This window comes from Acanthochromis polyacanthus, chromosome 17, assembly GCF_021347895.1.
Source record: "Acanthochromis polyacanthus isolate Apoly-LR-REF ecotype Palm Island chromosome 17, KAUST_Apoly_ChrSc, whole genome shotgun sequence".
In the NCBI taxonomy this organism is placed as follows: Eukaryota; Metazoa; Chordata; class Actinopteri; family Pomacentridae; genus Acanthochromis; species Acanthochromis polyacanthus.
The window spans coordinates 8,006,017-8,027,918 of NC_067129.1; the positions used below are offsets into that span (position 1 = coordinate 8,006,017).

At 41.1% G+C, this 21,902-nt stretch overlaps 1 protein-coding gene across 2 annotated transcripts; it reads left to right on the forward strand.

Moving 5' to 3' along the window:
- The first annotated feature begins 5,963 nt into the window (after positions 1 to 5,963).
- On the forward strand, positions 5,964 to 21,843 carry slc7a3a (solute carrier family 7 member 3a). 2 transcript variants are annotated; one of them, XM_022221036.2, is made up of 12 exons: positions 5,964 to 6,101; positions 14,190 to 14,822; positions 14,944 to 15,105; positions 15,605 to 15,788; positions 15,886 to 16,001; positions 16,519 to 16,741; positions 16,831 to 16,970; positions 17,679 to 17,781; positions 18,078 to 18,307; positions 18,420 to 18,586; positions 18,762 to 18,870; positions 18,971 to 21,843. In XM_022221036.2, the coding sequence occupies exons 2-12, from the start codon at positions 14,456 to 14,458 to the stop codon at positions 19,120 to 19,122; spliced, it is 1,953 nt and encodes a 650-aa protein (XP_022076728.1). In that variant the 5' UTR covers positions 5,964 to 6,101; positions 14,190 to 14,455; the 3' UTR covers positions 19,123 to 21,843. The 2 variants fall into 2 exon arrangements, with proteins under 2 accessions (XP_022076728.1, XP_022076729.1); XM_022221037.2 differs by lacking the exon at positions 5,964 to 6,101 and adding an exon at positions 6,966 to 7,095.
- The last annotated feature ends 59 nt before the right edge of the window (positions 21,844 to 21,902 follow it).

Sequence of the window (21,902 nt, forward strand, 5' to 3'; positions counted from 1 at the left end):
TGTCATGTCTCTCTTCAGTTGTGGAGATTAGAAGCAGAAAATTCACCTTTCAGGTTGTGATTAGCGCTGCACGCTGAGAAGGATCAGAGGTCGGATGAATGGCTGCAGACTGGCAGATGACCTAGTTAATCATGACATGGAAAAAAGAACAGAGTGAGAACAATTTTACTGCATTTTAAACTTGGTTTAAAACAGCCAGTACTGGTGTAATGAGAGTGGCTTAACATTAAGTTTTACTTTGGAAGGGAAAAAAAGCTTAACAATGCTTTAATGTGTGGTTCTTCAAACACTTGACTAAAAAAACACTGACTTCATGACAGAGCTGTTGTACTTTATATTCAGGAAAGTGTCGCTGTGAAAGTACTCAAGTACTGTCATTAAACACAAATTGGAGGTATTTTGACTTTTAAAGTTTCCATTTTGTCAAAGTTTTTAATTCTAGTCACACCTGAATTCGATAGCTTTAGTCCCAACTTATTTTGCAGACAGAAGATTTTACAGAAGAAACGACCATTTAACAAACATGACTTATTGTATACTAGAGTATTAATTTATTAAAATGAGCTTTTAACTTGACCAACATAATGACATCCTTCTTGCACGTAACAACTGCAACAACAATCCAATAATATATCTTAATGGGTAATTTGCAAAATGCTTTCTTTTAATAATGTATGGACATCATTTAAGTACTGTTTCAATATTTTACTTAAATACTTTCATTTAAAAGTGAAAATCGGGACTATTCTAATTAAAGATAAGTAAAAAAAATTGTAGTACATCTTCTGGCCATAATAAAATGAGTATTACAGGGTTTTTTCTATGTAGTTTTGTATAATGTGCTGCACATGGGATCAGTGGTTAGTACTGTTGCCTGGCAGCTAGAAGATCCCTGGTTCATGTACCTTCCTGGGATCATATTTTCTGACTTCCTCCCACAGTCCAAAAACATATAGAGGTTAGCTGGTGATTCAAAACTATGTGTGAGTGTGCTTGTTTGTCTGTGTGTAGCCCTGTGATACACTGGTGACCTGTCTAGGATGTGCAGTCTTTGCCCTAATGTATCATTATGTGTGCTTTTAATGTTGTCTGTGCTGTTTGTTTTTTTGTCCGTGTTATTGGTCCTCTGTGTACTTTTACTGAAAAGCCCAACCAGGAACATGAGTTGAAAATTAGCTTAATGCTTTACACTCTACATGCCAGACAGCAGATGTTATGTTAATTTCATGGTCCACAATCAAATAAAACAGTAAGCTCCAGCCCCCCATGACCCTAATGAGAATTAAGCTGTATGGATGGAGAGTTTTGTACAGCCAAAAGTATTTGTCAATTAGGTGATCAATTAACAGAAAATTGTTCATTTTTTCCAAGCACAAACGCCACATATTTATCATTTCCAGCTTTCCAAAGAACAACAAAGCAGATTTTTTGTGGGTTTCAGACTCTCAAAGAAGCTACCACACCTGTTTTTGTCTTCGACATTTTGTTTGCTCTCTGACCTTTGTTTAGACAAAATCAACAATAAGTTAACTGATAAAATAAGTGTTGTAGGCCTTCCATATTACAGAGGAGGGCCACAATACAATACAATACAATACAATACAATAAATGTCGAGGGAAAAATTTAGGTCAAACTGTCCGGCAAGAAAAAGAGAAATCTACACAACCTTTCTTCTGAAACCAGTTCCTGCTGAAATTCTGGTATTTCTGTGTACTTCCTATTTATTATACACAGCATTATCCTGAAAGAAAATACAGTCTATGAAAAATGTAAACAGAGCAATAACAAAAACAAAGCTTTGACCTGTGCAGCAAATAAAAAATAAAGCCGAAGTTGAGTCAGTTCAGTGGCAACAGTGCGCCTCTTTGTGTTTCACTCAACATTTTAAAGTCCTCTAATCTTTTTCTCGCTGCTGCTGGTCTTCAGGAAACGCGGGGATTAGCAAACAGGGAAAGGGAAATTCTGGCCACAGGTGGATTAAAGTTGTCCCAGAATAGTGATCTTGTGATGCAGACGTTGAACTGCAGGTGATCCAAATCAGGCATGACAGCAATTAGAGCAACCACGGTGTCCCCACAGAGAGAAAATGAAATGGTGAAGAGTAGTCATACAGTGAACCGCCTGTGTTTTAGTGAAACCAGCAAATACAAAATTAAAAAAAGGTTTATTCATACATTTATAAACTGCATGTTGTTGGTTTTAACATATCTAATGCATGAACATATCTAAAACAAAACAAAAACTCTTCCTTTATGATACAAACATACAATAAATGTATACGTATGAATAGATGGATGTAGAAGTTGAACAATTTAAGTGATTTTCAACTATCAAAAGAGAGAAAATGCTGCTATTCTATACCTATACGTGCACATCACTCACAGTTATGTAGATTACAACCATGTTCATATCTTTAAATAAAACAAAATCTAGTAAATAATGAAATTAAAGAATGTGTGGGACGCCTGGGATACATACACTGGCCGTGACCTCCCTCATCTGTGAGCACTGTGACCTATAAAACTAGTGAGCTTTGATGTGTTGGCCTCGTCCTGAGCATTGAAAGTGTGCAGACAGGACGGACACGGAGGACCAAGGCAGAGATTAGGTGCTGTTTGGTTAGTCCTGGAGCCCAGAGTGCAGCCGTGACGTTTGTTGTGTTTGCTGAGACACCCAGTTGGGTTAGCTTGATAAAGTGGAAGTAAATTGAAAGAGCAACCCAAAGCAGTGTGACTGGGCCAGGACAAAAGGTGCAACGAGTGGCTACTATAGAACCATCGGACAGAGAGCGACGGGTGGAGAGGGAGAAAATGCAATTTGCAAAGCCATTTATTAAAGTTACCCCCGGGTATGGTCGAAGTTGTGACAAAATGGACATTCAGCGTTTCCTAGAAGCAGAAGTCAGAAAAAATAGAACTCCACACTTTTACATATGAAAATTAAACAATATCTAATAATAATTTACAGTAAAAAGCATTAAACTTCTACTCAGATTCCCCCTCCTGAAATCAATCTTAGTTCTATCTTTTGCACAGTCTCGCTTAGGTGGATACTGTGCTATAATGATGTTAAAAACAGTCAGCAATGTAAAAAGGCTTTTAAGTTAAATACGTAAAAGATGATTGTTCCTTTGCATGACTGGATTATTAACTGGTGCAAGTGTGCAAAACAGGGGCCTCAAAGACCACTTTTTATTGTGTGTTAGCTGCTTTATAGGAATCTGATGTGACAAAATCACCTCAACATTAAACTGATTTAGAACCTCAAGGCAGATCCTGTTTTATTACAAGTCCTGTCTACACTTTAAAAAAAAAAGGTTGTTTTTACAGTAAAATTTTGGCAGCTGTGGTAGCCAGAACACAACTGTAAAATTACGGGAAAGCATTTTCTACATTTATGGTAAAGAAATGTATTGATATTGTTGATTTTAGAGTTAAAAAACACACTTCATTCCATGTTTTATTGTAAAACAAAGTTCTATGCTTTAAAAATTTACATGAAAATAGTATACAAATTCAAATTTGTGTCACTTACTCCCTTTTACTACAAATTTATATCAGCTATTGATCTCCTTGATTGCTAATACACAGTATCAACCCTGAAAATAAATATAATTTGATCTCTGGTACAAACTATAATGACAACAGTTAATAGAAAGGCTTCATGAACCTTCATAAACTTCGCAACACTCCATTCTTAACCTAAAAGCGCATAAAAGCCAAACCAGATATGTAAGAAAAATGTTAACAGCCCTGTAAAAATTCTAGGAGTCTGTTTAAGGAGTGATGAGACTGAACTGGACTCAGTGGTATGTCTGGCATAGAAGAACTAAATCTGCACGAAAAGAGGACGATTCCAACAGTCAAGCATGGAGGGAGGTCCGTCCTGTTGTGATGATGTTTTCCTGCTGCAGGAACTGGTAAACTTGACCGTGTGGCTTTGATTCTTTGAAGACACTAGACCTATTTGTAGAAAAATGTTTGAAGCTTGGTAATCACTGGACAGTGATCTCAAATATACATCCATGTCGGGGATCAGAGGGAGTCCAAATTAGGAAACATTCCTGGCTTCTTCACCACTGGCGATGTTTGGTGGGACTTAAAGAAAGCAGTACCAGCAAAGAAACCAAAGAATATTATTGAGATTGTGAGAAATGTGCAGAAACATTCACTAGAGGTCGAAGGATATTATTATTTAATACCTCTTCTGGTCAAAATCAAGCCTAGTTATCAAGACCATATGATGTCTTATATGTGCTAGAAGACATATTATGAGTGAAAGAAGCAGTCTATAAACTGTAGTATCAAAACGGTCTCGAAAACACAAATTTAGATTCATGTTTCCTATGTAACAAACCTAAGGAACCAATCCTGAAAGATGAAGCTTTTTGTATCAACTCAAAGCGTTTCTGCTTTCAACGTGTATGGATAAATCATTCTAATATTCCAACTTTCCATTGTGTAGCGTAGTAGAGTAGTTTTACAGTTTTTACAGTGGTGGAGGGATGAATCGAGTGAGAAGCTGGACTTATGGCAGTTATACTTAAGCTATTTCAAGGCAGGAAGAGATTATTTGCATGGAAAACAAACCTAAAAATAAGTCACTTTGATTCACAGAGTTTCGTTTTTACAGGTTAAATTAAGAACCGAACAGGCGCTTCAAAGGACGATGCCATTTTGGGTTGCATCAGACTACATTGTGTTGCACTGAAAAAGACAAGGTTTGCTGTAAGAACTAATATGACAAGTTAGGTTTACTTATTCATCCCAAAATCACGGGTATACAGAATACAAAACTATACCTTCACTGCCGAATCTTGAAACAAAATGTGAGAAATAAAGCCTCTCCTAGACACAAGGGACATAACCCCCATTTTAAGGCATAACCATATTCTATAATTCCCTATATAACTGTCCACAAAAACTCAGATGTTTGAAGCAATCAAAGAAAAAAAACAATAGAGCAAATCATCAAGCTGGTGTGCTATTGCTCTGTGATAATGTGACCCAAACAGCTGAGGTGATAGAAGCAGCCAAATGTGGCTTTGAACTGTGACCCCATGAACTTAACTCACCCGACCTGCACTGTCTGACGTCTATCTATTTACTAAACTGAAATCCTACGTGCGCGGTCGCTCATTTCAATGTGATGATAAAGTCATGCATGCCATTGAGGAGAATCTGGAGGCTCAAGATGTGACAATCTTCAGGGATTGAACTTAAATGAGACTATGTGGCAAAATAATACAAGAACAATCTTTCTGCTGTCGCGTTTTCTGATGAGGCCAAGAACTTATTGAAGTATCGACACACATAGTAGGTTTCAGCATTACACTCATGAAACGTGTTTAAAAAAATAGTAAAACTGTTGTTCTACTGTATTGTTGGAATAAATGATGCAAAATATTTGGGGATTATATCAGCAGCTGGAGGGGGCCTTTAAGAGCTGATGCCATTTTGGGTCCATGTCGCATCATGTTTTTTGAGATGATCACTTCATCAAACAGATTTTGGATGACTTTTTGCACCATGTGGCTTTCACGAATGGGATGAAACAAGAAAGAAACACTGAAAATCACATCGTTTGACACCACCGAGTGACCCTCCAGGATGCTCAGGTCACTGGGTGCATGTACACATGAAGAAATTGTTTAGTTTTGCCTTCCTTTTCTTTGAATCTGTCCAACAAAGCAGCAGGATATAGTGCAGTCTGGAGCCTATACATAGCTTTCACATGCTACTACAGGAAGCCACATGGGAACACGATGCACATTGTCTCGCTTTTTTTTGTCCTCTTATCTCCAAAACATTAAAAGTGTGTGTTTTATTCTGTTTCTGCCAATCTCTCCCGTAGCTACACTGATTTGTACAGTGTAGTTTTGAACAGAGGCATGCGCTCTTTCGTTCGTATTTCCATTCAGGATGGAAACTCCGCCTCCGTTGCGTCAGTTTGTTTGTACACATATCCCGCCCCACGACGTTCATAAAACTCACACACTCAACCGAGCGGAATTATTTCATCAGCGACCGACCACAGCAACAGCTTCACTATCCTCCCATTTCTGTCCTTTCGCTCTTTATCAAGCAGAAGACAATAAAAGGTAATCACTTTTACTTTTTATTTACACACTAAGGGTCAACATCTTTCTAATTTAAGTCGTCTTTAAGCGACATTTTCCATCCAGTTGTAACGTTTAGGCACGCAGATGATGCAATCTTCGTCATGTGTTGTCACTTGTACCGGTGCACTGTTTCGAAATTTCAAAAAACAGAATAAAAACGAAACATAAACGTCTTGATTTGAGTTTACCGGTGAGAAACTAAGTTTAAACCGGCGTGTCAGAGAATTGTTGGGTTTTTTCGCAGGCTTAGTTTATCATTTGAGCGGGGAATCAGCTGATGTAACGTTACCCGGAAAACTGAGTGGAATCTTAATGAAAGGGTATCACTGTGGTAAGAAAAAAATGGTGTAAAAGGTTTTCTAGTTTTTAAACTCGCCGCTCGACACTTGTCCGCGCTTTTACTCGCGGTTCTCATTCATTGTTTTGGTGTTTAGCCGAACGGCTAACACACAGCATTGCTAGCGTCGCTACATGAGGGTGACCGGAATGTTGCTTTTAAAGGCCCAAAAAAAGCGCGGAAATATTAATACTCCGACTTAAAATTCTCAAAGACGTAGCAGCAAATAAATTTAATTCGGCTGGTGTGTGGTATTTTCGGAGAATTAAACAGTCACGTGTACCTGCAATAGCTGATGCAATAAATCTGCAAATTACAAACAAAAACTGTAAGAATGATTTTTGTGTAGCTGCAAAACTAAATACGAATACAACATGTATTGTTTAGTTTAATTTCAAGTACAAACATTGCCAAATATGTGACCCATGAGACAAATACCGTAAACATTCTGCCATTCAAACGCTACGTCCCGCCAGTTATGAATGTATAACTTAGTGTCGTGCATTTCCTAAACATGTGGAGGCGTCATTTAGTGCCACGCGAGAGCCGAGGAGCTAACTGCTGTTTCAATTGTCGACGGGTTCGTTTTCATCCAGACGGACAGCTGGACATCCCAGAAAATGGTCGAAACAACCCGTAAGTGGTCGTAATTTCACAGTACATTAATTTAACTTTCTGTAGTGTCGTCGAACCAGGTCGTTCGCGCGTGTCGTCAAAGTGAGTCATCCTTCCGGGTACACTAGTCTGGCTTTCTGCCTCAGATCAGGGTGTTGCCATGCCGTTGAGTTGCATCAGTCGGTGTACAGCCACTACACGATTACAAATGTGGTTAAATTAAAGTGGCGACAAGAGGAGAGTGTAGGAATGAGATTAAAATACTGCTCGGCGTAGGGTTAAGTGTTTTGGATGGGGTGGAGAGAAGTCGTAGTAGTAGTGGTGGTAGAGAGGATGTTGTGCTAACCAGACAGCTGCATGTCACGTTACTTCAAAAGAAATCCATCGCATTTACATTTTTTCAAAGAACCCATTGTTTTTATTGCGTTTCCGTGGGAGTGATGCTGCACGCATGAAGCTGTCAGTCTCTCAGAGCAAAAAAAATCAATCAATCTAATGAAAAAAACCTGCAGAAGAAGTGTTGCAATGTCATATTTTCCAACTTTATTGCTGTTGTAGTACTGTTGATTTGCATTATTATCTCCAGGGGTATTTCAGTGTTTGTCTACCATATTTACGTCACTAGACTAAATATTCTAATCTGTTGAAGGTGAGATTTACTGCAGGACTGTTTATACCAGGTGTACATAATAATCAGTGCAGCCACATATAAAAGCCTAATGATCTTAAGCACTCAATTTTTTTACCATTGCAGTGGGAATACAGCTAACAATTCTACTAGTTACGACTTGGTGATGCAACAATGCCCCCCAAAATAAATTGTTTCCAGTACAGCCGCAATTCTGCCTATAACAACACAATCTTTGATACGTCTGGAGTGGGTCTGTTGTGCTGCAGCTGATCTGTCTTCTTGAGCAATCGCACCTCTTTGGATTAGGGACTTGGCCTGGTGACCATTTCTGGCTTAGTAATGGCTAATAGGTTGTTTGTGTTAAATGGTAAGTGAACTTAACAAGGAGTTTTGTGGCCACCCCACCCGTAGAGTCATCAGACTGCATCGGAGGGCCTTTCTCTGATGTGATCTTAGTACATTTTGGAATCAGCCATGCTCAATTAAATTTTTTGCATCAGGATAAAGTGCGGAGTTGCTGAAATGCTTAAATAATTACACTTGGGTCAAGATGTTCTGCAATAATTGACTGTATCTTTTCCACCCCATGCTGTGCTGCAGCTTTGTAGCCACACTTTGGCGTGCATATGTGCCAAGCTGGAAGGTTATCCTTTCTTGTACTCCATGGATTTGTGCTGCCGCTATCGTGTCGGTTACTGTTAACGGTCTTCGCTCTAGTCATGGGAAAGCGAACAGGCTCTCATTTTGTCACATTCCATTTCGTAGCGAGGGCAGTTTTTGGCAGGAGTGCTGCTGTCCAGCTAGGTGACTTAACGGGTCGTTCGGTTCAGTCTCAGCGGTCGATCTGTCCACACAGACTTTCCACACATACGTTAAAAAGAAAAAAACACGCATACAGCCATTATGTGAAGCTGTTGTGTACCTTATACATGGAAACATACAGTTTATTCCTGGTTCAGAACTTCAAACGCCTGGAAAACCGTTGTGTGATGTTTGAAGAGTGGTTCATCGAGTGTGTATGTTCAGTAATGATGTGGTGCACCTTCCAGGGTTATGCAAGGTCACATTTACCTCTTCTAGAGAATGCTTAGCCCTGCAGGGTACAGAGTGCACTGTTCCCTTTGTTCAGCTGCCGGGCCCCTCCAATGAGGATGCAGTGGTTTTAGCATTAGGCGTATAAAGTTTTGTAACGTTCACTGTTTTTTAATGCAACTTTTAATTAGACAAACAATAGAAAAATTATTTTGAGATCAGAAAAAAATATATGTTTAGTGGGGCTGCAAGATATTGGAAAAACTTGCATAGAATTAGTTAATTCTAGAATAATTAGGGTGTTTGTAACGGCAATCGCAAGACATACTGTCCATGAGTGCCTGTTTTTGATTAATATTAACTTTTATGCACTGAAATATTTCCATACAACTGATGTTTTTACTTCCAGATCTTTTTTTGTGTAGTGTTTCTTTATTATTCCTCATTCATTTTGCTGTGCATATTCAGTCTGCATTGCAATTTTGACACTGAATATTGTGCAGTTATATAATCTGAATCGCTAAAATAAGACATGTCAGAATTTTGTAAACAGTCTTTTTACTCTTTTTTTTTTTTTTTCTTCCCCCACTTCTGAATTTGACACAAATGTCAGGACTGTGATGTGCAGAGTTTGAGGAAAAATACATTATACGTTATTATCATATAATGGAAGTGAAGCCACTCGTCTAATTCTCTAACCAGAGAGCATTGTTGTTGTTGTTGTTGTCAACAGTGACAGTCAAAACAAAGCCATGCTTTGCTTCATGTGGATAGTACAAGACGCAGCAAGAAGTTATAATGAGGTTAGCAGGTTTGTTACTCCTCTGAATAATCCTCTTTAAGTCTGTGGCAGCAATGCTAAGTCAAGTAACAGCACCGTTATCCTTGAAGCCTGTCGTAACCGGAGGACTGTTGGCCCGAGTGGTTGGTCATAGTCCTCCAGGATAAAGAGCCTTTTAGTTAGTCCCATGTTTAAAAAAAAAAAAAAAAAAAAGCTAAAATGCTTGGACACAGTTGTAAACAAAGAGACAACAAGACCATTATCAAATTCTCACTTAGCATTTGCTTCCCAGTGAAAGTCCCGTGGCTTTATCTCGGTGACAGGAACTTAAAATGGTGGCAGGTATCACACTGGTCGTCTCACTGGGGTGTGTGTGGGTTTCTGGAACTTGCAGATTTTTTGAGCCACGCCTCTAAGCAAACCTGGCACAAACCTGCCCCACTTACAAACGGCAGCCCTCGTGAAAACCACAAGGAAAAGATTAGCAACTTGCTGACGTGACGGAGGCCACATCGAAGGTTGAGGTGGCTCGATTTAATGGGACCACCTTAAATTGAGATCACAGAGACATCAGATGTGCATTTTTCCTAAATTTAAGCGGGAACTGGCATCTTTTCGTCTTATTTGTCTTCCATTTTGCATAGCTGCAGTGACTGGGTGAACCCCTGAAGGGATCACAGCCAGCTGGGCACAGTAGATTGGTAATAAATGTTTACTGACACCCTCAGATCTCAGTTCCCGGTGTGCGAGTGGAAAATGCTACTGGAATGTCACACCAAGTGGGGAGTGGGAGCATTTCCACCATGTACCAGTTTCCCATCAGTCTTCAGAGGGCTGGATGTTTGTTGTTGCGGTTGTCGGGTGCTCTCTGTGTTGTTTGTATTTCATTGTTTGACCGTGTTTGTCCTTTTTCTCCCAACACTTAACTGTACTAGACAGGATATTCTCTTTTGAAATCATACAACTAGAAAGGCTTTGATAATTAGGTTATGTTGTTTTTGTGGTATTGATAGAAGATTGTCATTGTGAGAGCTTGTATCCTGTGTGCTATGAAAAAGTCTAAAATTAGATCTTTAGCTGAAATACTTTCTGTTTAATGGAGACTTGGATAAACTAAACTCGTGACCCTTTTGATGTCTACTATATTGTCTGTCTGAATCACTTTTTTTGCCTCTTATGTCTGCTTCCATCGTATGAGGAAGCTAAATCAGTGGCACCTGAAGTATTTCCATTCACCTCGCTAAATGCACATGGATGAAACGAACAGAAATGTCACATTTCAATCACTAGTTCCACTTTTTCCCCACCTGTTTTGTGCTTTTGTTCCATCTTCTCATGCTACAGTTGAGCAACATCAGCTGTTTGTCTCAAGGAACTTGACTTCTAATATTCGACATGCTTCATTTGGACGAACATCTGTTAATATAACGTCAGAAATTCCACCGCAAAGCCAAAGCTCTGGGCACATTTGGGTTTCAAGACTTGGAGGCAGCACAAAGGCGGCAGTCAGAGATGCTAATCTGAAACCAACAGAAGTGTAAGATTAACAGAAAGGGACAGTTCGATTGTTAATTGCAATAACCATCAATCAAAAGCACTACTTCCTGAGCACAGATGTAGCCTTATTCAGGCCACTTCTCCCCAAGATGTGAAAAACAATACAAATGTCGTGTCATGTTTCATTAAGTTCCTGAAGCACAAATAAGATTTTAGTTTTTATGGTTTGCCTGAAGCTGCATTCTAATTGGATTGTAACCGGACACAGTTTAAGACAAGGAAAACCTGACAGCACAACAGAAAATAGATTCCGCGGAAAGCACAAAAGAATGGTCTTGCTGTTGGCGATCTTCACCCTCGGCCCGTCATCTTCAATCTCACACATTTAATGACTGTGAAAGGACAATTTTTGCCTAATCTTTGATCCAAGCAGACAGCCAACCTCTGACGTTCACACAGTGTGTCACAGAGTCGGCCTGTTCTGTGCTGCTGGGTTAGTGTTTCACTTCTCCTCTTCGCTGACTGACCGGTGAAGTGACTGATAGGTCTGAAATGGGAAAGGATCAAGTGTCGCTGCATTAATAGCCTCAGACACGAACAGTGCTCCGCCTCCCAAGTCCTGACCTTAGGCCTATTGTTGGAAACCTGCAAATGATACACAGTCAAATCCAGGATTTTTTTCCCCCTTATAGTATAATAAAGCATAAGAATAGAGTGGATTTGTTTATTTCTGATATAAGCTCCCCAATTGTCGCTTCAGTCTTTTGCTAAACAGCAGACTGTTTTCTGAGTAATGTTATATGCAAACATGCATGTTAGATAACCATGATCATAGTCCATTTTACTGACTTGGTAATGGTTACACATGGCAGCTGTAGATGTAGTAGTCATGAATTGTGTAGTATTTGCAGAGAAGATAAACTTACTGCACCTTTTGCATTCCGGCATGGATTGGCCTTAACTTGTGTGTCCGGAACAGCGTTACTGTAAATACTGGAGGTGCTACAGTGAATTAAATTGTGGCATTTCTTGCACCGAAGCACATTGCGTATAAATTTCCCTGTGGTTCCAGTGACACTGCCAAAAACATGCGAAAACAGTATTACAACATGATGCACTGAGCCGTTCTAACAAAAACAAATTGTTGCTTCCTGACAGTCACACTCGCGGATTCACACACACTTCTTGATGTGCAAAGCTTTGCTCTCCATGGACATCTGAGTTTCTAAAAGTTAACTTAATTTAATGACACTTTTGAGCAGCACTGCAAGTCTGGGTTGGGTTACATGTGTTAATCCCAGCAGGAGCAGCATGGTTGAACAGATTACTTCAAAATCTGACTTTAGCATTTGCTGAAGTTGGAGTAAACTTAATGGCCTGACCTGTTTGAAGCATTCCTCTTTCCTCAGTGCACCCCGTGGAGTAAAATCTTTTACCTAACAATTAAATGTTAGATGGTTTTCTGTGACATCTTCAAAGCCTTAAATGGCACGAAGCAATGTAGCTGAACATCAGTCTGCTGCCTCCAAATAAAAAAAACAAACAAACAGTCAAACCTTGTGTTTGAACCTTTTTCTATGAGGTGTGTTGTTTCAGCTGTGTACATGAACACAACATACCAGATAGGTTATTGACCTGTGACGTTAGGAACGTTACCTTCTGGGTTGTTTGGCTTGATTCATTCCAGTTTTGAAGTTGTGTTCACTTTGTAATTTACGTCAGTCCCACCATTGCAGAATGGGACCACTTCCAGAGACAAACAGAAGTAGTGTATCTGACCTGCTCAGATGGTGCCGTGTCCTTAGCCTGTTATCAACTCGTGTGTGTGCACATGCATTTGCAGAAACTGATGTAATTATTATCATTTACTATTTCCTTCACTTGGAAAGCGCTGACTTAAAATGTGTTGCTGTTGTCCTTGAAGGTTGTTTTGGCTTTGCTTTTCAAATCAATGATAATGCCTCTGATAATCAACAAAATTTTGAACCGCATTGTAGTAAAAGGCAACTGGACTGAATTTTTATTGCAGCCAAAGCTCTAAACTTCAGGCAGGCTTCATTTTAAATACCATAATTGAAATTTAGTTTCTGGGGAAAGCATACAAAACTTGTGCAAGAATATTTAGTTAAGTTATTGAAATAGACGGAGCATTGTTACATTAAAACAAATCCTTTTAAACAAGCTTCTACGATACACAAACTCATAAACATCATACAAACTACAGTAGTAATTTCACTGTATGGGTAAATCATTGGCTGTTTGACATTTTCCTGCATTTGTTTATAGGCAAAGGTCCATTTTTGTAGTTGTAGTGAGTTTTATCTGCATGTCACATAAGATGGACTAGTGCAGCTGGTCCATCTTATCAAACTGCTGGCTCATGCTGTCCTCCTCTCCCTTGTTGATATTAGCTTGAATTCGACCAACCATCATCCCTTCATATCCTCTGGCTTTCCCAGGCTTCTCCCTATCTGCCCCTGTCTGCTAAAAAAAACATAACACTATTAGTAGGGCGCCGTGTTTTCACAGTAAGGGAGTGGTGAGGAATTAGACCAGGTATTCTTGTGTTTTTGTAAGGGTGTGCTCGATGGTAGGTTTATTTGTTAAGGCGACGTTAAGATTGGATTCAAACCAAGGAGGAGAACATTGGGTGTTCTTTTGTCTTCACGAGGGCTCTCTGTGCCCCACTGCGTCTCATGATGTGCTACTAAGCTGTAAAAGGTGGAGGTATGAATTCCTGGAAGTTGTGTAACTGGTATTTATACAAGTTCCCATGCAGTGAAATGTCTCCCCCCCCCCCCCCCCCCCCCCCCTTTATTGTCCGTTGAAACCTGCTGACTGACCGATGATCTGTAGCTTTTTGAAGAATTTTCCAAGAAAGTTTCCAACTTCGCTGGTGCTGCCTGCGTGCACTTAAACCTAAACCCCACTGAGGCATTTCATATGATATCAATTTATTGAGCTGAGAGAGCATGCACCCCAGACTTTACAAGTTGTAAGAGCATTTCTGTGCTTTACATGGTTTTGTTTGAACACCTTTCCTGGAAAAAGAGCTCTGCTGGAAAGAAAGGACACCATAATGCCAAACAGAAAGTTATGAGAAATGTAAGCCTTGGCTGTTGCTGAATAGTGCCCTGTTCTGAGTTCTTCTTTTCTTGTTTGGTTTCCTTCCAGGTCCTAATCGGCTGCTGCAAAATACTGTGACCACAGACCTGCCACTTCCTGTTCTGTGTATTCAAGAGGCTGTTGCTGAAGTCAACACACCTACACCAAAGGACCAGTAATAAACAAGTACTTGATTTACCTACCCCATCTGCTTGAATTACTGCTTCACAGTCCACTCACACGTGTTCTGTTTAAGCTCTGTCAATCACACACACCCACACTAAGGATTTAAAACCCATAGCCTGGTACTGCGCCCACACACAGTCACAGCAAATATGGCCAGCATGCTGTCCACGCTTGGTAAAACCCTGCTTCGCCGCCGGGCATTAGACTGTTCCGGCGAAGAAACCCGCTTCGCCCGATGTTTGTCCACTCTGGACCTCATCGCCTTGGGAGTGGGCTCCACTCTGGGCGCCGGTGTCTACGTCCTCGCTGGCGAAGTGGCCCGAGAGAAGGCCGGACCCGCCATCGTACTCTGCTTCCTCATCGCCGCTCTGTCCTCCATGTTGGCCGGCCTGTGCTACGCCGAATTTGGCGCCCGTGTCCCCAAGACGGGCTCGGCGTACCTTTACAGCTACGTGACAGTCGGAGAAATCTGGGCCTTCATCACGGGATGGAACCTTATCCTCTCATATGTGATAGGTGAGCTTGTTGCTCAACCAAAAAAGTAAAATTACAATAAAGGATTATAGAGAATCATGCAGAGAAGTCATTGGGAGTCACTGGATTGTTGATGCATCTCCACATCTGTCTTGTCTTGTAGGTACGGCCAGCGTGGCGAGGGCTTGGAGCTCGACGTTCGACAGCCTGGTCGAACAAAAGATCTCCGGCTTCTTCAAAGCCTCCATGGCGATGAAAGTGCCAGGTGGGGTGCTGGCGGAGTATCCTGACCTGTTCGCACTCATCCTGGTCCTGCTGCTCACTGGTGAGTTTGTGATTCTTATTAAAAAAAATCTGATAAAATGACTTCCTTGCTTGGTTGAATTGTTTCCAACTCATGCTAAATCCAAGCCATGAACGTGGTTGTGGAATAAGAGTTAGGAACAAGTGATTTTTATTAACTTTTTAATGTAAACAAAAACCCGAACCAAATAACTCATGCGAGCTTCTTAAATTCATCTGACTTATTCCAAATTCAACCCTCGTTTTGGTCACTGCAGTTCATGCCAGCGTTGTTAGTGTTGCGTTCAAATTACTGCATAACAGCCTGAACAGTTGTCGCACTAATATTGCAGCTAAAGTGACATGCCAGTAGCGGTGTTACATATAAATAATTGGTGGATTGGTGTTGATGAGTGATATTTTTCTTTGCAAGTGATGAAATCCATCCACCCACATAACAGGACATGCTGTTATTGATGCTGAATATGAATCCTCTCTCCTTTCGCTTCCTGTCCTCACCTTCCTCTTCTTTCCACTCTCAGGACTTCTGGCCTTCGGCGTGAGCGAATCGGCGCTGGTCAACAAGATCTTCACGGGCATCAACCTAGTGGTGCTGGGATTCGTTATCATCTCTGGCTTTGTCAAAGGGGACCCAGCCAACTGGAACCTCACAGAAGAGGATTACATCAGCTATGTAAACCGCTCCAACACCACCAAGACTTTACTGTGAGCGTCTGCCTCTGTCAGTAACTAACTGATGTTTCACCCTTTCATTAGAGTTAGATCATTAATCATTGCGTCTCTTTCTTCTTCTGTCACTCAGAGTGAAGGAACAATTTGGCGTGGGTGGCTTTGCTCCATTTGGCCTCACTGGAGTCCTGTCTGGTGCTGCCACCTGCTTCTATGCGTTCGTGGGCTTCGATTGCATCGCGACAACAAGTGAGTAGTTTTAATATTTCCCTGAAAAACAAGGTACAGAAGGTGTGAACACAAGCAGCTACATAAACAGCAGACGGATTCTTGGTTGGAAAAACCGACATAAAGCACGTGACGAACATGAAGTGAAAGTATTTGAACATTGCCCTTCACGCTAAACTTTATGGGCACACAATCAGCATTGTGGGTGTGTTATTGCAAAGTTGCTTTTATGTTTGACAAGTTGCTGTCTTTTGTTTTATAAGAAAGTGCAATTTCTTGTTTTCTGCAACATGGGAAATTTACTGTTGCTCATGGTCATATGTGCACAAATGTTTGATAGTGAAATCTACTTTTGATGCTGGGTTTTCGTTAAATATTACTCAAGACGTCACATTTGAACAGTGTGGGTGCAGGCCCTGTTATGCAACCTGGAGTGAAATGCAAGAGATGTCACCTGCTGTGTCAAGATGCGCAGTAAAACCTGCAGCGCTTTGATACGATCCGCTCACCTCGTTCTTGTTTTGTTTTCTCCCTTCAGGCGAAGAAGCAAAGAATCCCATGCGTTCCATCCCTGTTGGCATCGTGGCCTCACTGCTCATCTGTTTCTTTGCCTACTTCGGCGTTTCTGCTGCTCTGACTCTGATGATGCCGTACTATGAGCTGAACACGCAGAGTCCGCTGCCCGAGGCCTTCAGCTACGTCGGCTGGGCTCCTGCCAGATACATCGTCGCTGTGGGTTCGCTCTGCGCTCTGTCCACCAGGTGAGGAAGAAGACACCCAAAGCTGTTGTTCTGCATCACATTTTCCTTTACTTTTAGTACTATAATGCTAACTCTTGATCTCTTCTCAGCCTCCTGGGCTCTATGTTCCCTATGCCCCGTGTTATTTACGCCATGGCTGAAGACGGGCTGCTGTTCCGTATTCTGTCCAAAATGAACGAGCGCACTAAGACCCCTCTGCTGGCTACCGTTGCTTCTGGCATCGTTGCAGGTAAGATAGTCTTCTCTGATAGTAACTCATTTAAATTTAGATTAAACAGTCAAAACTGATCCCAATTTTCTGGATAAGTTTAAACCTTGTCTGGAAAATGACGATAACTCATTCAATACAAGTCAACCTTGTTTTCCTAAATTGCTGCCAAGCTAGCTCTACAACATATTTTTTTAGATCTGTTTCACTCTATGGGGTTGCAACATCTGGCCGTTAGCATAGAAAGAGGAAGGCTGCAATCTTAAACACAACAATTAACCAACACGAATACATCAATAGTAATCATTTAACTGATTAGCATTTCTGGCGCTGACTTGCAGCATTTAGTCACTTGGTCGTCTTTAAGCAGCATGTTTGTCTCCTAGTGTTTCTGTGTATCTTTCTCGTCTTGTTTACTCGATGCTATGTGCCAGAAGGCTGCTTTTTTTGCGTCGATGCCCTGCTGTCAAGCCTGAAGACTTCTTGTTAATAGTTTGCTTGGGTCACGGCTCTGTTTCCTGCCTTAGCTCTGCCTTACAGTCTTTCTGACAGGCTGTCTGTTCTGGATCAATAACACTTTGGGAAAATACTGCAACAACAGATACTCAGATGTTTCAGGAGGGCGGTTTTGTCCATACAAATGCTGCAACCAGTCACTGAAGCGTGTCTCTATTACTTTAAAGTTGACAGTGTACATTTTCTAAACTCTGGTTTTGCTTCTCCTTCTAGCTCTGATGGCCTTCCTGTTCGACCTGGCAGCTCTGGTCGACCTCATGTCCATAGGAACTCTGCTGGCGTACTCTTTGGTGGCCATCTGTGTCCTCATTCTCAGGTAAACACTTCTATTCTCTACTTCTGGAGTGTTAAATTCTCACCAGCAGCTGATAGGATCTCTAATGCCGATGCCAAGTTTCCATAAGGCTAGTTTACAAGCATGGTTGTATCATAATCTGAGTAGAGCTGAAGCACAAGGGTCACACAAGCTTTACACTCTCCTTCTTGAACTAGAATTCAACTGAACAGAAAATGTGCTTTTGCAGAGGAATGATTAGCTATCAGTAGTTCAAGCCATAGGGGTGATTTTCCTGTTTGCTCTGTGTAAATAATCCCTCTTATCTCATTCTGCAGGTATCAGCCAGGAACTCTGAGTTCGTCCAGCCAGACGGAGAAGCTGGTGGAGCTGGTGGAAGGAGAGAAGGTGGCCGTAAGTGGAGGAGACAGCGGCGACGAATACGGCATGGAGATGGACGAGAAGCCGCTCCGAGAGACCTTCACCGCCAAGCTGCTCTTCTGTCCGAGTGGAAAAATCCCCACCCAGACCTCTGGGAACATCGTCTACGCTACCACTGCTATTATCTGTAAGTGTGTCTTAGAAGATGGTAAAACACCACTCACTGTTGACTGGTGTTACAGTTATTCTGGTGTGTTATTTGTGCGTATAAATAAGTTTCTCCTGTCCTCTGTCTGCAGCCATTTTCATCATCATATTGTGCGTTATCCTGGCCAACTGTCTGGACCAACTGCTCAGCGGACACGCCGGCGTAATGGTACCCTGCATCATTTTGACTCTGCTCTGTGGCGTCTGCGTCATCATCATCTGGAGGCAGCCGGAGAGCAAAGAGGCTCTCACCTTCAAGGTAATTATCAAACCCTGAGAACACAGCTGAGCCGTTTCTCTATCTCTTGTCCAGACGCTTTTCATTTTAGTATTATTACAGTCTCGGTTGCTTTGTTTTTATTCGATGTTTTGGTACGTGTTGTTCTGACACCACCCAGGACAGAGTTTCACATTTTTGCTTCTGTCCTCTCAAGGTCCCCCTGCTTCCCTGGTTGCCCCTGTTCAGCGTTTTCGTCAACATCTACCTCATGATGCAGCTGGACGTTGGGACGTGGTTGCGCTTCACCGTCTGGATGATCATCGGTGCGTTGGATCATCACCAACCCTTGTCTTGTCTTCATTTCTTCACATTATGGTAGCAGTTCATAACCTCCTGTCGCCTCTCTCTCCTCCCCGCCTCCAGGTTTTGCCATCTACTTCTTCTACGGCATTAAGAACAGCAGTGAAGCCAGCAGGTCATCCCCACGCAAATACGAGCCCGCACTGCAGAACAAGAGCCCGATTTACAAAGGCGCCCCCAGCGACAGCGACGTGGAAGCTGGCGGCAGCCCTTGATACTGACTGACACGGACCTGGGGAGCATTGCAGAGCACCTACACTCATTTCTAAGCCGTCTGGTTAAGATGGCGACCAAACGTTCCAGTGTAGGCGGCTCGAAACGCTGCCCTGGGTTTACAGGCAGGAGAGGCAAGAAAAACGCCACACACATTTTACCTCTGATTGGAGGCTGATTACCTTGATGGCTAGACACTGTGACGGAGCCACTTGCTGGCCCCTTGTGTCTGTTTTAATCTGTTTCTACTTAGCCTTAGCCCTCTGGAGACATTGACCTGCCTATAACACATGCTTTCAATGGACCTAACTAACAGGGAGTGCTTCGGTGCTCTTCATGAAGTCGTATTTTCCGTTAACCGAAAACTGAAACTGGATGAATGTTACTATTTAGCTGTTCTCGTCTTTTGCTTCCTCACTGTTATTTATGTGCCGTGGCTGCGCGTGGAGCCACCGTGGGGCGAGTAAGAGCTACTATAAATTATAACTTGAGCCCGTGGGTTTACGATTGTCAAGACACTTGGACCTTTCAAGCGAGGCTTTGCATTGTGTCGGAGTCTTTCTAAGCGGAGGGCCACCAACCGAGTGACTGAGATGAAGTTACCTTGACGTGTTTAGTTTACTAGTCTCGTGTGTTATCGCGCCTGCTAGTGGGTAAACAGGGTAGCACTGAAGCCGTGTGTTTTACAGTATCGATCAGGGCTTCAGTGCAGGTCGGTCAGTCGCTCACGGTCGATGGTGAGGTCTGAATGGAGCAAAAGTACATGCTTTGCTGATTGGATGACGTATATTTTTAACACACTATCGCCCTTGTGACCACCCCGACTCCCAGAAATCAGCATGTATACACCACCACAACAAAACCGTATGAAATTAGCTACTTATCGTAAAGTAGCGTTTTGACTTGAATATTGACCGAGTTGAAATTTGCAGACATTTTGTCGCCTTTTGTTTCAACTTAAACTGAGTTAAAAATGCTTTTATAAACAAAAAAGGCGACAAATGGAGAAAGTAAGCACTGTGAAAGAAAGATTGCAGCTCCATGTCTTCCAGTTTTTGCTGTAACATTATATCATCAGTATGTTTTTATTACAAAACATACTTTTATACCCATATTTGATTGCATATAAGGCATTAGAAAGTTGGTATGAATTTAAAATCCTTATTATGACATGAGGAGTTCCACAGATGTGCACTTAAAAAGCTCATTTATCACAACAGGTTATCATATAATGTGCTATTGTTAATAACTGGAGTAGTATGCAAAAGAATCCGCTGATATACACTGAATTGTGGCATTTGATACTTTTGGTATCTGGGAGCTGAGGGTCTGTCTGACAAGGACCCATCTTTCATCACCACTAAAATATCTTTGTCGTCTTTATTTGGTTTTTACTTCCTTGTGAAAGAGTTTCCTTTCACAAAGGCTCTTGTTTAGTTTCGTTTGAAACTACTTCTTGGCAGCTTGTCTGTTGAGTTCCCATCACTTTTATTTTATATTTACTATTTTATTGACTCATTTTCTGATAGACATGTTAATTTTAAAATGTTATTGGTATTTGTTTCGGAACGCTCGCTCTTTGTTTTGGTTCATTTTTTGGCTTTTCATATCGATTTCAATCAAGCAGTGTGCTTTTTAGATGTTAATGCATTTTAATCGTTACATGTACAGTTTCTAGAGTGCTGATCGTTTTGGTCTGCCTGTTCTTTTGTTTTGTTTTTTCTTTGTTGCAAACATCTCGCATCATGAATTAATTGTATTAATTTCCTTCCTGACCAAATGAACTTGTTTTTGGAAATTTCCAGAACAAAGAATGACCACTAAAAGTTGGTCTCTAAATTGTTTTATTTGAAGACATATTTTTTATCAGTCCCTTGAAGTCAATATAACTTATTGTTAATAGTATATTTTCTGTTGTCCTAGTAAAGTGCTTTTACTGTAGAGTGTACAGTATTTGTTAAAAATTGTATCTTTTATTTGTATGATGCTGTAAATTATACAAATATACTTTCTTTAAAATAATGACCTTAAGTATAATTTGATAAGAGATGTGCTTTTTTTGTAAATTACACTTGAAGGCATTTCAGTTTAACATTTGATGCTGCTGTACAATGTTGTAAAAATGATTTTTTTCACTTGAAAATGGTCAAAATTGAAGCAGAAACCTCACCTTTAGACATGTCAGATGTTGACATATCTCCCAAAATGTTTGTGATGAAAGGAATTGAGGGTGGATTTGGATTCAGCCAGTATTTTTATTTTTTATTTTTAGAAGATGTTGAACACAAACTGGTGCCTAAAGAACCGTCTCTCCGCCTGAGAAGGGCACCGGGGCTGGTAGAAGAGAGTCGAGCCGCATCCAGGACTGTTTTAATATACTTGAGCTGCTGTCACGGTTATGGATCAAACGTAATGGGAGACTTTAAATGTAAAATCTGCTCTTAAACCTAAGAGCATTAACATTCCCATGCTTTCTTGCCAGTAAATTATCATCAGGAGGATACGCGGCTGTGACCCACTACGCTCTTCGTACGAAGCCCCGGTCGCCTTTCGATAATTAATCCGATCATCTCCCCCCCTCAGTGCTGTCTCGTTAACAGCAACAGTCTATTTTTGTCTTTGTTTTATATCCTGTACATAAAGCTGTCATGTATAAAATGAGCTGTATTTTCAGTGTATTTGTTTTTTAAAATAAAACCGTGATTCTTGCTTATTGGAGGAGATTGGAAGTCTCTGTGTTTCATATTTGCTTCCTTAATAACTGAAAGGCATTTTTCAGTTG

Bases quoted from the DNA above. Each gene is read 5' to 3' on its own strand.
- slc7a3a (XM_022221036.2), top strand. From the start codon at position 14,456: ATGGCCAGCATGCTGTCCACGCTTGGTAAAACCCTGCTTCGCCGCCGG. The intron at 16,002-16,518 runs GTGAGTAGTTTT...TTCTCCCTTCAG, and splicing joins CGATTGCATCGCGACAACAA to GCGAAGAAGCAAAGAATCCC. The intron at 16,971-17,678 runs GTAAGATAGTCT...TTCTCCTTCTAG, and splicing joins TGCTTCTGGCATCGTTGCAG to CTCTGATGGCCTTCCTGTTC.